Below are 13,002 nucleotides of genomic sequence, written 5' to 3' on the forward strand. Positions count from 1 at the left end.
CGTTATCGGTTCCCCAATAACGCTCTTTAACAGCGCTAATTAATCATCCCATTAAACTCCCATTAATTTTCATTACCAGCCCCAGTTAAGCCCTAATTAGTCTCCATTAACAGCCCCCAATTAGCGCCATTACTTCCCATTAATGGTCCCCAGTAACCCCCATTAATAATCCTAATTAACCCCAATTAGTCCCCATTAGCAGCCCCCCACTAGCCCCCAATGCCCCTCATTAGCCGCCCTAATTAACCCCCATTAGCCGCCCCAATTACTCCCCCAATAACCCCTCATTAGCGGCCCTAATTAGTCCCCATTAACCCATGAGCACCCCCCAATTAACCCGCATATCAGCCCCCCATTAAGCTCCCATTAACGCTCATTAACGGCCCCAATTAACCCGCCATGAGCCCCCCTAATCAGCCCGCATCGGGAGCCCCAATTAATCCCCATTAGCAGCCCTAATTAGCCCCAATTAATCCCCATTAGCGGCCCTAATTAGCCCCCCGCTACACCCCCTTCCCGGCCTTAATTAGCTCTAATTAACCCCCGTTTCCAGCCCCCCCATTAGCTCCCCATACCCCCCCCACCCGCCCTAATTAGCCCTAATTAACCCCCCCGACCCCCATCAGCCGCCATTACCCCCGTTCCCGCCCTAATTAACGCCCATTAACGGCCCCCATGAACATCCTCCCCCGCCCCAATTAACCCCGGCCCCTCATTAGCCCCCCCGCCCTCATTAGGCCCCCCCAGCCCCTCATTTGCATACGCAAATCGCCCGCCCCCCCCCCAAAGCGCGAGCGCTCACCCGGCGGCGGCTGCGGCAGCGCGGGGCCACTTCCGGGCGGAAGTAGCGCCCGCGCCGAGGGCGGAAGTGGCGTCATCAGCGGGCGCCGAGGGCGGCAGCGCTTAAAGGGGCCGCGGCCCAATTCCGCGGGGGGGGGGCCCAGCCCCACCCCGGCCCCTCCCCCACCCCCGCCCCTCCCCCCAAAAGGACGAGGCGGGGCCGAGGCTCCTCCGGAACCGTTTTGTGCCTTTTTTGACCCAAAAACTCGGGGGACAGGGGGGGAGGGGCAGGGGGAGGGGCGGGGGCGTCCCGTTAAATAAGCGCGGGGGGAGGGGGAGGGGCGGGGGGACTCGGGCGTCAATCAATCAATCGTGGGACTGTCAATCAATGGTGGAGCTGTCAATCAAACAGGAGCTGTCAATCAATCGATCAGGGGCGTCAATCGGCGGTGGCGCGTCAAGGGGGGGGGCTGTCAATCAAAGGGAGCTGTCAATCACGGGCTGGCCGGAGTGTCAATCAGGGGCTGTCAATCAATCAATCAATCATCCAGCGAGGGGCGTCAGGCGGAGCTCGGCCAGCGGGAGCTGTCAATCAAAAGGAGGGAGCTGTCAATCAAAGGGGGGTGTCAATCAACACGGCAGCTGTCAATCAAGCAAGGCAATCACTCGGGGTGGCTGTCAATCAATCACAGCAGCCGTCAATCAATGAGTCACAGCAGCTGTCAATCACTCGGGGCGGCTGTCAATCACTCCGGGCAGCTGTCACTCAACATGACAGCTGTCAATCAAGCAAGGCAACTACTTGGGGCAGCTGTCAATCACTCCGGGTGGCTGTCAATCACTCGGGGCAGCTGTCAATCAATCACAGCGGCCGTCAATCAATGAGTCACAGCAGCTGTCAATCACTCGGGGCGGCTGTCAATCAACACGCCAGCTGTCAATCAAGCAAGTCAATCACTCGGGGCGGCTGTCAATCACTCGGGGCAGCTGTCAATCACTCACCTGCCCTCAGAAGTAGGCGTCCTGCAGGCCGGGGGGGTCCCGCTGCCCCTCGGGGGGGGGGTCCGGTCGCTGCCGCCGCCGCTCGTCCTCCCCTCCCCCCGCCTCCCCCTCCCCCTCCCCCTCCCCCCCTTGCCCCCCCCCGCCCCCCCGCCCCCCCCCGCCGCAGCCACGAGCGCCCCAGCAGCCCCCGCGCCCCTCCCCCCTTCTGCGGGGACCCCCCCCCCCACTCCGGCGGCCCCTCCCCCCCCGGCCCGTCCCGGGGGGGCCCCTCCCCCCCGCCCCTCCCCCCGCTGCCTCTCCTGCAGGATGGCCCGGGCCCCGTGCAGGCGGGGGAGGGGCGGCCGCTGCAGCTCCCCCCGCGTCTCCCGCCAGCGCCGCAGCTGCGCCCCCCGCTCCCGCTCCAGCAGCGCCTCCGTCACCGGCACCGACGTCACCTGGGGGGGGGGGGGCGTCACCTACCCACCCCCACCCCCACCCACCCCCCCCGTGTCCCCCCCATCCCCACGTCCCCCCATGTCCCCATGGTCCCCCCATGTCCCCCCATGTCCACCCACATCCCCCCGTGTCCCCCCGTGTCCCCCCTGTCCCCACATCCCCCCACGTCCTCCCCATCCCCCCGTCCCCCCCTGTCCCCCCATGTCCCCCCATGTCCCCCTGTCCCCCCATGTCCCCCCCTGTCCCCCCATGTCCCCCCCGTCCCCCCGTCCCCCCACATCCCCCCACCCCCCCACGTCCTCACGTCCCCCCCCGTCCCCCCGTCCTCCCCCGTCCCCCCATGTCCCCCATCCCCCCACGTCCCCCCATGTCCCCCCCCGTCCCCCCCCGTCCCCCCATCCCCCATGTCCCCACGTCCCCCCCCGTCCCCCCATGTCCCCCCCCGTCCCCCCCCGTCCCCCCATGTCCCCCCACCCCCCCACGTCCTCACGTCCCCCCATGTCCCCCCATGTCCCCCCACCCCCCCCCATCCCCCCATGTCCCCCCCCGTCCCCCCCGTCCCCCCGCCCCCACCTGCTGCACCAGGGCGTCCTCGTGCAGGCCGGGGGGGGGACGCTGCGCAGCCGCTCCATGGTCTCGTACATCCCCTGGCAGCTCCGCAGCTTCTCGGGGGTCCCCAGCGCCTGGCGCAGCAGCACCAGCCCCACCCGGAACATGATCTTCACCCCTGGCAGGGGACACGGGGGGACACGGGGGGACGGGGAGGCGGGACGTGGGTACGGGACGGCGGCTTGAAGGTGGGGGACGTGGGGACATGGGCGTGGAGGTGGGACGTGGAGGTGGGACGTGGGCGTGGAGGTGGGACGTGGGTACGGGACGTTGACACGAAGATGGGGGACGTGGGGACACGGACGTGGGACGTGGATGTGGGACGTGGGATGCGGGACATGGAGATGGGGGGATGTGGACGTGGGACGCAGAGATGGGACGTGGACGTGGATGTGGGACATGGATGTGGACGTGGGACACAGAGATGGGACGTGAGACATGGACGTGGAGGTGGGACACAGAGATGGGACGTGGACGTGGACGTGGGATGTGGACGTGGACGTGGGACGTGGACGTGGACGTGGACGTGGGACATGGATGTGGACGTGGGACACAGAGATGGGACGTGGGACATGGACGTGGACGTGGGACACAGAGATGGGACATGGACGTGGACGTGGGACATGGACGTGGACGTGGACATGGGACATGGACGTGAACGTGGACGTGGGACATGGGACATAGACGTGGGACGTGGGACATGGACGTGGACGTGGACATGGGACATGGACGTGGACGTGGGACGTGGGACATAGACGTGGGACGTGGGACATGGACGTGGGACATGGACGTGGACGTGGGACACAGAGATGGGACATGGACGTGGGACGTGGGCACAGGACGTGGGCACGGGCCACGGGAGGTGGACATCGCCCATGGCCGGGGGCCGTGGACACGGACCACGGCTACAGGACCCGGACGGGGGACGTGGCTATTGGACACGGACCGCGGATGTGGGGCGTGGCCCCGCGCCCCCGCCCCCGCCGGAGGCCCCGCCCCCGTACCCTCGCAGAAGAACATGTCCCAGACGCGCAGGACGGCGGCCCAGGGCAGGCTGCGGGCGAAGATGCACATGAACCACTCGGTCAGGTACAGCACCGGCTCCACCCGGAAGCGCCGCAGGTGCCGGTGGGCGGCGGGGGCCGCGCGCCGCAGCAGCGCCCCGAACACCTCCCCGTCCAGCTGCACGGCCTCCTGGGGGGGGGCGGGGGGGTCAGAGGCGCCCGAAACCCCGACAGCCCCCGCTGACCCTCCCCTGCATCCTCCCATTGACCCTGTTGACCACCGTTGACCACCATGGACCTCCATTGATCTCCAGTAACCGCCATTGACCCCCAGTAACAACCATTGACCACCGTTGGCCACCATTGATCTCCATTGCCCACCATTGACCACCGTTGGCTACCATTGATCTCCATTGACCACCGTTGCCCACCGTTGACTTCCCATTGACCACCGTTGACCACCGTTGACCACCGTTGACCACCATTGACCCTCGTTGACCCTCATTGACCCCCCACTGACCCCCATTGACCTCCATTGACCACTGTTGACCACCATTGACCCCCCATTGCCCACCATTGACCCCCACTGAACCCCATTGACCTCCATTGCCCATCATTGCCCACTGTTGACCCTCATCATCCCCCATTGGCCCCCACTGACCCCCATTGACCCCCACTGGCCCTCCCTGACCCCCACTGGCCCCCCCGCCCCCCCGCCCCCCGCCCCCTCACCAGGCCGGCGCTGTAGTAGCCGGGCAGGTATTTCTCGCAGATCTGCACCAGGCACCAGAAGGCTTGCTGGGGGGAGGGGAGGGGGTCAGCGGGGGGGGAGGGGGGTCAGCGGGGGGACCCCGGCATGCAGGAACCCCCCCAACCCCCCTCAACCCCTCCCGATCCCCCCACGGCCCCAGGGTCCCCCCAAACCTCCCCACGGCCCATCCCCAGGGGACCCCCCCATCCCTGTTGCCCCCCGTGCCCCCGTGCCCCCCGTGCCCCCTGTGCCCCCGTGCCCCACGTGATCCCGTGCCCCCCGTGCCCCCGTGCCCCCCGTGCTCCCCATGCCCCCCCATGACCCCCGTGCCCCCATGCCCCCCTGCCCCCCGTGCCCCCCGTGCCCCCGTGCCCCGTGCCCCCCATGCCCCCCAGGCCCCCCGTGCCCCCCGTGCCCCCCGTGCCCCCCCGTGCCCCCCGTGCCCCCGTGCCCCCTGTGCCCCCCGTGCCCCCCCGTGCCCCCGTGCCCCCGTGCCCCCCGTGCCGTGACCCCCGTGCCCCCCGTGCCCCCCGTGCCCCCCATGCCCCCCGTGCCCCCCCGTGCCCCCGTGCCCCCCGTGCCCCCGTGCCCCCGTGCCCCCCGTGCCCCCCCGTGCCCCCCATGCCCCCCCGTGCCCCCCCATGCCCCCCATGCCCCCCATGCCCCCCGTGCCCCCCCGCGCCCCCGTGCCCCCGTGCCCCCGTGCCCCACCTCGGCGGGCATGTGCATGAGCAGGACGGCGGCGACGGGGGCCTGGGCCTGGCAGTAGCCCTCCTGGGGCCGGTAGACGGTGTAGGCCTTCAGGATGCGGTACAGGTCCTGCTGCCTGTGGGCGGGGCCGGGCGGGGCCGGGGGAGGAGTCAGCCGCTGGGGGGGGCGGGGTCAGGGGCCGGGGGAGGTGCTACTCCAGAGAGGGAGGAGCCATCGGAGAGGGGAAGGAGCCAGAGCGGGAGGGGAGGGAGGAGCGGCAAGGGGGAGGAGCCAACCCGGGGGGAGGTGCCAATTTGGAGAGGGAGGAGCCAATCCGTTAGGGGAGGGGCCAGTCTGGAGGGGGAGGGGCCAGCTCAGAGGAGGAGGAGCCAGCCCAGATGGGGAGGTGCCGACCCGGAAGGGGAGGAGTCACCGTGGACAGAGAGGAGCAACCCTTTAGGGGAGGAGTCAACCCAAAGGAGGAGGAGCCAACCCAGAAAGGGGGAGGAGCCAACCCAGAAAGGGGGAGGAGCCAACCCAGAAAGGGGGAGGGGCCAATACATCGGGGGAGGAGCCAGCCTGCAAGGGGGCAGCCCCACTCACAAAGGGGTGTGGCCAGGTTGGGAGGCGTGGCCGCTCATGAGGGGCGTGTCCACGCCAAAAGGGGCGTGTCCACCCCAGAGTGGGGGCGTGTCCACCCGGGAGAACCCATTCACGGGCTGCCCGGGGCCGGAACCAGTGGGGTGGGTGCGCCGGGGGCGGGCGTGTCCCCGCCGAGTGGGCGTGTCCCAGGGGAAGGTGGGCGTGTCCTACCCGTGCCCGCCGCGGGCGGCGAACATCTCGTGGAAGGGGAACTGGCGGTGCAGGTCCTTCTCGATGGCGTCCAACCACCGCGGCTCCCCCGGCTGCCGCTCCAGCTCCTGCCGGCGGGACGGGCGTCACCCCGGGGCCACGCCCACCTGGCCCGGGGGCCACGCCCGCCTCCCCCAGGGCCACGCCCTCCCCCTCCTCACCTGGAAGAGGCCGGGGTTGCGGTCGAGCAGGGCTTTGCTGTCGGAGAGGAGCTGCCAGGCCCGGGCCCGCAGGGAGGAGGGGATGCCCTTGCGGCAGCGCAGCTTCACCTGCCCCACGGCGCGACCCACGGACGGACAGACCCACGGAGAGACCCACGGACAGACCCACGGCCCCCCACCGTCAGGCGGGGGGGCCCACAGCCTGCCGTGGGGCGGGAGGGCCCCCCAAACCCCTCTATGGGGCAGGAGGGACCCCCCAGACCCTTCTATGGGGCAGGAGACCCCCCTCAAGGCTTGCTATGGGGCAGGAGGGACCCCCCAGGGCCTGCTATGGGGCAGGAGAACTCCCCCAGACCCCCCTATCGGGAAGAATAACCCCCCCCCCAGCCCTGCTATGGGGCAACAGAATCCCCCCAGCGTCTGCTGTGGGGCAGGAGAACCCCCACAATCCCTCTGTGGGGCAGAAAGACCCCCCCAGGGCTTGCTATGGGGCAGGAGCACCCCCTCAGGACCCCCTATAGATCACAGTAACCTCTCCAGCCCTGCTATGGGGCAGGAGACCCCCCCCTTAGCCCTGCTATGGGGCAGGAGACCCCCCCCAACCCCTCTATGGGGCAGAAGGACCGCTGCTACGGGGGGGGGAACACCCCCCAGGACCTGCCGTGGGGGCAGAACCCCCTCCCAGGCAGAAAAATCTCCCCCCGCCGAACCCGCTACGGGTCATGGGGCCCCCCCCAGGACCCCCGTCCCCGCCGTGGGGCAGGACCCACCTTCTGGTAGCGCCGCGAGAGCCACTTGTCCCAGTGGTTGAACATCTCCAGCCACTTCAGCTCCCGCTGCCGCGCCACGTCCACGGGCACCGAGCTCTCCCTGGGGGGGGGCGGGCGGTGGGCGGGGGGGTCCCGACATCCCCCCAGCCCCACGGCTCCCCCCGGGCATCCGCCCAGCCCCATAGCGAGCCCCCCACCAAACCCAGCCCCACACCCGGGGACCCCAGTCACCCTCCAGAGGTGATGGGGGGGGGGGGAGATGTGGACCCCATGGAGGTGGGGGTGGGGGGGAGACCCGTTTTGAGGCGGAACATCCCGTTTTGGGGTCACTCACGGCGCCTCGCAGTACTGGCTGCCCCCCAGGAAGCCGTAGCGGTCGGTGCGGCGGTAGGACGGCCCCGCCACCTCCGAGTCGGAGCCCATGGAGCTGACGTCATCGGGGAAGGGACCGGCCAACGACTCCAGCGTCCCCGAGAGGAGGCTCACCGAGTCCAGGTCCCCCCCCCGCGGCCCCGGGATGCCGGGGCCCAGGCTGCCCTGCGAGCCCCGCCCCGGCCCGTTGGCCCCCGCCAGGCTCCGCTCCCCCGGAGAGCCCGAAACGGCCGCCGGCGGGGCTGCCGATGGCTCCAAGATGGCCGCCGGCGGGGCAGCGGGGGTCTCCGGCGCTGCCTCGGATGGACTTGGCTCTAAGATGGCCGCCGCGGGGGTCGCACGAGGCTCCGGCTCCTCGTTGGCCGCCATTGGTGCTCCATTGGCTACCGTTGAGCCCACGTTGGCTGTCGTTGACACCGAAATGGCCGCCGTCGATCTCCCGTGGGCTTCTGGCTGCTCATTGGCTGCTGTTGACCCCGTGTTGGCTGTCGTTGACCCCGAGATGGCCGCCATTGACCTCCCGTGGGCTTCTGGCTCCTCGTTGGCCACAGTTGACCCCGCGTTGGCCACAGTTGACTCTGAGGTGGCTGCCGTTGACCCCACGCTGGTCACCGTTGACCCCAAGATGGCTGCCGTTGACCTCCCGTGGGCTTCTGGCTCCTCATTGGCCACCGTTGGCCCTGCGCTGGCAGCCGTTGACCCCGTGATGGCCGCTGTTGATCTCCCGTGGCCTTCTGGCTCCTCAATGGCCACTGTTGACCCCGAGACGCCCGCTGTTGACCCCAAGATGGCCTCCGTTGACGCCGCAGTAGGCGCTGTTGACCCCGTGATGGCCGCTGTTGACTTCCTGGGGGCTTTGGGCTCCTCATTGGCCACCGTTGACCCCGTGATGGCAGCCGTTGACCCCAAGATGGCCTCTGTTGACCCCGCGCTGGCCGCCGTTGACCCCGCGCTGGCCGTCATTGACTTCCCGTGGGCTTCTGGCTCCTCATTGGCCGCCGTTGACCTCGAGACGCCCGCCGTCGACCCCGCGCTGGCCTCCGCCCCCGCCGCGGCCTCCACTGACCTCAAGATGGCCGCCGCCGCCCTCGGGTGGGCCTCCGAGCCCTCATTGGCCGCCGTCGCCCCCGCGCCGGCCTCCGCCGACCCCTCGCTGGGCGGGGTCGACCCCGCCTTGACCCCCGTCGACCCCGCCGCCGCCTTCGACCCCGTCCCCTCATTGGCCGCCCCCGAGCGGCGCCGGGCCTCTCCCGCCCCCTCATTGGCCGCTGCCCCCCGCCCGGCCTCCGCCGCCGCCACCCCATTGGCCAGGGGCGCGGGCGGGGGGCCGGGGGCCATCTTGGGGCGGGGGCGGGCGGGGCGGGGCGGGGGCGCGGGGGGCCCCGTTTCCATGGCGACGAGCGGGGGCGGGGGGCGCCCGGGGCTGGCGGCGGCCGCAGCGACCCCTCCCCCGCCCTCCCGGCGCCGCCGCGGTGCGCGCGCAGCCCGCCGCCAATCGGGGCGCGGCCCCGCCCCCCGGCCCGCCTTCCCATTGGTCGGTGGAGACGGGCGGTGGGCGGGGCGGGCGGGGCAGGAAGAGGAAGCGGCGGCGGAGGAGGACGGCGGCCAATGGGGGGAGAGCTGGGCCGGGCAGGGCGGTGGCCGCAGCCAATGGGGTGGGGAGGGCGAGACGGGAGGAGGGCGCAGCCAATCGGCGGGTGTGGGGGGAGCGACGGGCGGCTGCGGCGGCCAATCGGAACGCGGCAGCGGTCGGGGGGGGGGGGGGGGGGGGAGACGGGCAGCGCGCCCGGCCAGTGGCGGGCAGAGGGCGGGACAAGCGGGCGCCGCCGCCAATCGGCGGGCGGCAGGGCGGCGCGGGGCGGCGCCTCCCGCCCACGGGAGCGCGGAGCGGGCGGCGCGGCCAATAACGGGGCCGGGGGCCCTTTAAGGAGGCGGAGCCAGCGTCCGGTCACGTCTTTATTGATTCTGGCCAGGCCCCGCCCCCCGCGCGGGCGGTCGCCGGGGCAGCCGTTGCCTGGCAACCGCCCCGCTCCCCCCGCTCCCCCCCCTGCCCCGCCCCCCCCGCGCGCGGTTGCCGGGCAACGGCTCACTCCACCCCCCACTGCCACCCCACGATCCGCAGGTGATTGGTGCCCGGCGGCCGGGTGGGCGCGGCCCGCAGCCCCGCCCACTCGCCCCCGACTCGCAGCCCGCGAGGGGCGGGGCCGACCGCCGGCTCCGCCCACTCATCCTCCGAGGGATCCCCTGAGGAGGCGGAGCCGCCGCCCGGCCCCGCCCACTCTTCCTCGTGGGGGCGGGGCTCGTCCTGCGGGGGGGCGTGGCCGGCCCAGTCCTCCAAGGGGCAGCCCCCCTCCTCCTCCGAGGGGGCGGGGCCGAATCGTCGCTCCTCCCACTCGGGCTCCAGTGGGCGGGGCTCATCCTCCGGGGGGGCGTGGACAGCCCAGTCCTCCAATGCGGATCCCCCCTCCTCCTCCGAGGGGGCGTGGCCGCACCGACGCTCCTCCCACTCGGGCTCCAATGGGCGGGGCTCACCCTCGGGAGGGGCGTGGCCAGCCCAGTCCTCCAAGGGGGATTCCTCCTGCTGCGAGGGGGCGTGGCCGCAGCGACGCTCCTCCCACTCCTTCTCCAGTGGGCGGGGCTCATCCTCCGGGGGGGCGTGGCCGGCCCACTCCTCCCCATCAGTCACATCTCCCTCCGAAGAGGAGGCGGGGCTGAGGCGAAGCCCCTCCCAGTTCTCCACCAAGGGGCGGAGCTTCTCCCGGGGGGCGTGGCCGCGCCGTAGCCCCTCCCACTCCCCCACCGGTGGGCGGGGCTCACTCTCCGCCTCCCCCACGCCACCAGGGCTGCTCCCCCCAGGGGGGGCGTTCCCCTGCCACGGCCCCGCCCACTCCTCACCGAGCGGGCGGAGCTTCCCCGGGGAGGCGTGACCATGCCGCAGCCCCTCCCACTCCCCTCCGAGGGGGCGTGGCTCGCTCTCACCGGCGAGGACACGCCCCCTCCACGATGGGCGGAGCTTCCCGGGGGAGGCGTGCCCACCCGCCAGCCCCTCCCACCGGCATCCTCGTGATCTCCCCGCTCCCTCCCCTTCCCCGGAAGGGGCGTCGTCCTCCTCGCCTCCTAACCCCTCCCACTTCCCGGCGAAGGGGCGGAGCCTGGCGGCGGGGGCGTGTCCCGGGCCGTGCACCCGCTGGTGGCGGGCGAGGGTGGAGCTGCGGGCGAAGGCTTTGCCGCAGCGGGGGCAGCGGTAGGGGCGGGCGCCGGTGTGGGCGCGCTGGTGGACGGCCAGGTAGGAGCTGTCGCCGTAGCTCTTGCCGCAGAGGCGGCACTGGAAGGGGCGCTCGCCGGAGTGGGTGACGCGGTGGCGGAGGAGGTGGGAGCTTTCGGCGAAACGTTTGCCGCAGTCGCCGCAGGCGTAGAGGCGCTCGCCGGTGTGGGTGCGGTGGTGGCGGGCCAGGTCGGAACGTTGGGCGAAGGCTTTGCCGCACGCGCCGCAGCCGAAGGGGCGCTCGCCGGTGTGGCTGCGCTGGTGCCGGATCAGGTGGGAGCTCAGGCCGAAGCGCTTCCCGCATTCCCCGCAGGCGAAGGGGCGGGGAGGCGGCGGCGGCGGCGGGGGGGCGCCGGGGGGGGCGGCCGCGCCCCGGGGCGGGGGGCGGCGGCGGGGGCGGGGACGCCAGGGCGGGGCGGGGGAGGCGGCTGCGGGGATGGGGGGGGAGGGTCAGGGCCTCTGCTGCTGCGGCCCGGCCCCGTGGCCCCCTCCCCGTCACCGTGCATCCCCCATTGTCCCTGCATCCCTCCTGGTCCCCGTGTCCCCCCCCTTGTCCCTGTGTCCCCCCCCTTGTCCCTGTGTCCCCCTCCCCATCCCCGTGTCCCCCTCCCTGTCCCCATGTCCCCCCTCTCCATCCCCGTGCCCCCCCCACTGTCCCCCTGCCCATCCCTGTGTCCCCCTCTCCATCCCCCTGTCCCCCTCCACGTCCTTTCCTCCGTCCCTGTGTCCCCCTCCCCGTCCCCCCGCCCCCCCTCACCTGTGGGGGTGCCCCGGGGCTCCCCCCCCTCCTCGCTGCCCCGGGGCTGGGGGACTCCGGGCTCCTCGGGGCCGGGCAGCGGGAACCCTGCAGGGGGGGCGGGGGGTCAGCGGGGGGACCCCACTGGATGGGGACCCCCCCCCGGGCCATCGGGCAGCCACAGGGTGGCTTGGGGACCCCCTAAGTGCTCAGGGACCCCCCCAGGGGCCGCAGGGACCTCCCCATGGGCTGAAGGACCCCCCTCAAAGGCTCAGGGACCCCCCATGGACAGAGGAACCCCCCCAGGGCTGAAGAACCCCCCTCAAGGCCCCCCGCATGGGCTGAGGGACCCCCCTCAGAGGCTCAGGGACCCCCCCCGCGTCCTCAGGGACCCCCCCCCATGAACTCAGAGACCCCCCCAGGGTGCCCAGGGACCCCCCTGGTCCCCAGCCCTTACCCAGGGGGCCGGCGTCCCGCTGCAGCTCCTGGGGGGGCTCGCCCAGCACCCCCCACTCCTCCATCGCGGGGCCCCCGGCACCGTCAGCCCCCGGCCCTGGGGGGAGAGAGGGGTGAGCCGGGGCCCCCCATCGCCCTGAGCCCCCCCGATCTGCACCAGGCACCCCCAACAACCCCAGGACCCCCCATTGCCCTGAGCCCCCCCATCAGCACTAGGGACCCCCCCATAGCCCCAGGGCCCCCCCATAGACTTGCCCCCCCCCCCATCAGCAGCAGGGACCCCCCAATAACCCCAAGACCCCCCCAGCCCATACCAGGGACCCCCCCATTATCCCAGCCCCCCCCCTTAGCATCAGGGACTCCCCTTCGTTATTCTGGGCCCCCCCGATCAGCACCAGGGACCCCCCAATAACCCCAGACCCCCCAATCTATACCAGGGACCCCCGTTCGTTACTCTGAGCCCCCCCGATCTGCAGCAGGGACCCCCCAATAACCCCAGACCCCCCCAATCTATACCAGACCCCCCCCAATCAGCACCAGGGACCCCCCTTCATTACTCTGGGCCCCCCGATCTGCACCAGGGACCCCCCCAATAACCCCAGGCCCCCCCCAATCAGCACCAGGGACCCCCGTTCGTTACTCTGAGTCCCCCCGATCTGCAGCAGGGACCCCCCAATAACCCCAGGCCCCCCCCAATCAGCACCAGGGACCCCCGTTCGTTACTCTGAGCCCCCCCGATCTGCACCAGGGACCCCCAATAACCCCAGACCCCCCCAATCTACACCAGGCCTCCCCCATAGCCTCGCCCCCCCGCCCCCCGGAGCACCAGGCCCGCCCCCCCCGCCCCCAGGCCCCACTCACCCGCGGCGGGGCCCCCCCCATGCGTCCCCCCGGCCCCCCCGGTGCCCCGCGGCCGCCGGGCCCGGCCGCCGGAAGCGCCGCGGTTGTGGCGGGGCTTCCGAGACGCCACTTCCGGTGCGGAGCCCGCGGGGCCGCTCTAGCCGGCCTGGAGGACCGCGCGTCTCCATGGCCTTAACCCCCGCCCCGCCTCTATGGTCGCGCTTCCGGTGAGGAGGCGAGTCCTTCCGGGAAGGTGAAAGGAGCGGAAAGGGGCGGGGC

At 71.8% G+C, this 13,002-nt stretch overlaps 2 protein-coding genes across 2 annotated transcripts; both read right to left on the bottom strand.

Annotated features, from left to right (window-relative positions):
* Window positions 1-1,052: 1,052 nt before the first annotated feature.
* Window positions 1,053-8,888, bottom strand: LOC142074618 (uncharacterized). Its single transcript, XM_075135341.1, is given in 11 exon segments — window positions 1,053-1,365; window positions 1,783-2,216; window positions 2,791-2,819; window positions 2,822-2,944; window positions 3,831-4,020; window positions 4,563-4,628; window positions 5,293-5,407; window positions 6,085-6,191; window positions 6,285-6,392; window positions 7,055-7,154; window positions 7,389-8,888. Coding segments are annotated over 11 exon segments (2,727 nt in total). The 5' UTR covers window positions 8,819-8,888; the 3' UTR covers window positions 1,053-1,340.
* Window positions 8,889-9,351: 463 nt separating this feature from the next.
* Window positions 9,352-12,825, bottom strand: LOC142074625 (uncharacterized). Its single transcript, XM_075135355.1, has 4 exons — window positions 12,745-12,825; window positions 11,885-11,980; window positions 11,449-11,535; window positions 9,352-11,119 (listed from the first exon to the last, which is right to left on the bottom strand). The coding sequence occupies exons 2-4, from the start codon at window positions 11,946-11,948 to the stop codon at window positions 9,513-9,515; spliced, it is 1,758 nt and encodes a 585-aa protein (XP_074991456.1). The 5' UTR covers window positions 11,949-11,980; window positions 12,745-12,825; the 3' UTR covers window positions 9,352-9,512.
* Window positions 12,826-13,002: the final 177 nt, after the last annotated feature.

The sequence above is a fragment of the Calonectris borealis genome, chromosome 39 (assembly GCF_964195595.1).
Source record: "Calonectris borealis chromosome 39, bCalBor7.hap1.2, whole genome shotgun sequence".
Lineage (NCBI taxonomy): Eukaryota > Metazoa > Chordata > Aves > Procellariiformes > Procellariidae > Calonectris > Calonectris borealis.

What these genes read in the sequence shown, in the direction of transcription:
- LOC142074625 (XM_075135355.1), bottom strand. Translation starts at nt 11,948, where the DNA reads ATGGAGGAGTGGGGGGTGCTGGGCGAGCCCCCCCAGGAGCTGCAGCGG. An exon ending in GCGGGACGCCGGCCCCCTGG is followed by an intron (nt 11,536 to 11,884) that starts GTAAGGGCTGGG and finishes CCCCCCCTGCAG; the next exon opens with GGTTCCCGCTGCCCGGCCCC. An exon ending in GCCCCGGGGCACCCCCACAG is followed by an intron (nt 11,120 to 11,448) that starts GTGAGGGGGGGC and finishes CCATCCCCGCAG; the next exon opens with CCGCCTCCCCCGCCCCGCCC.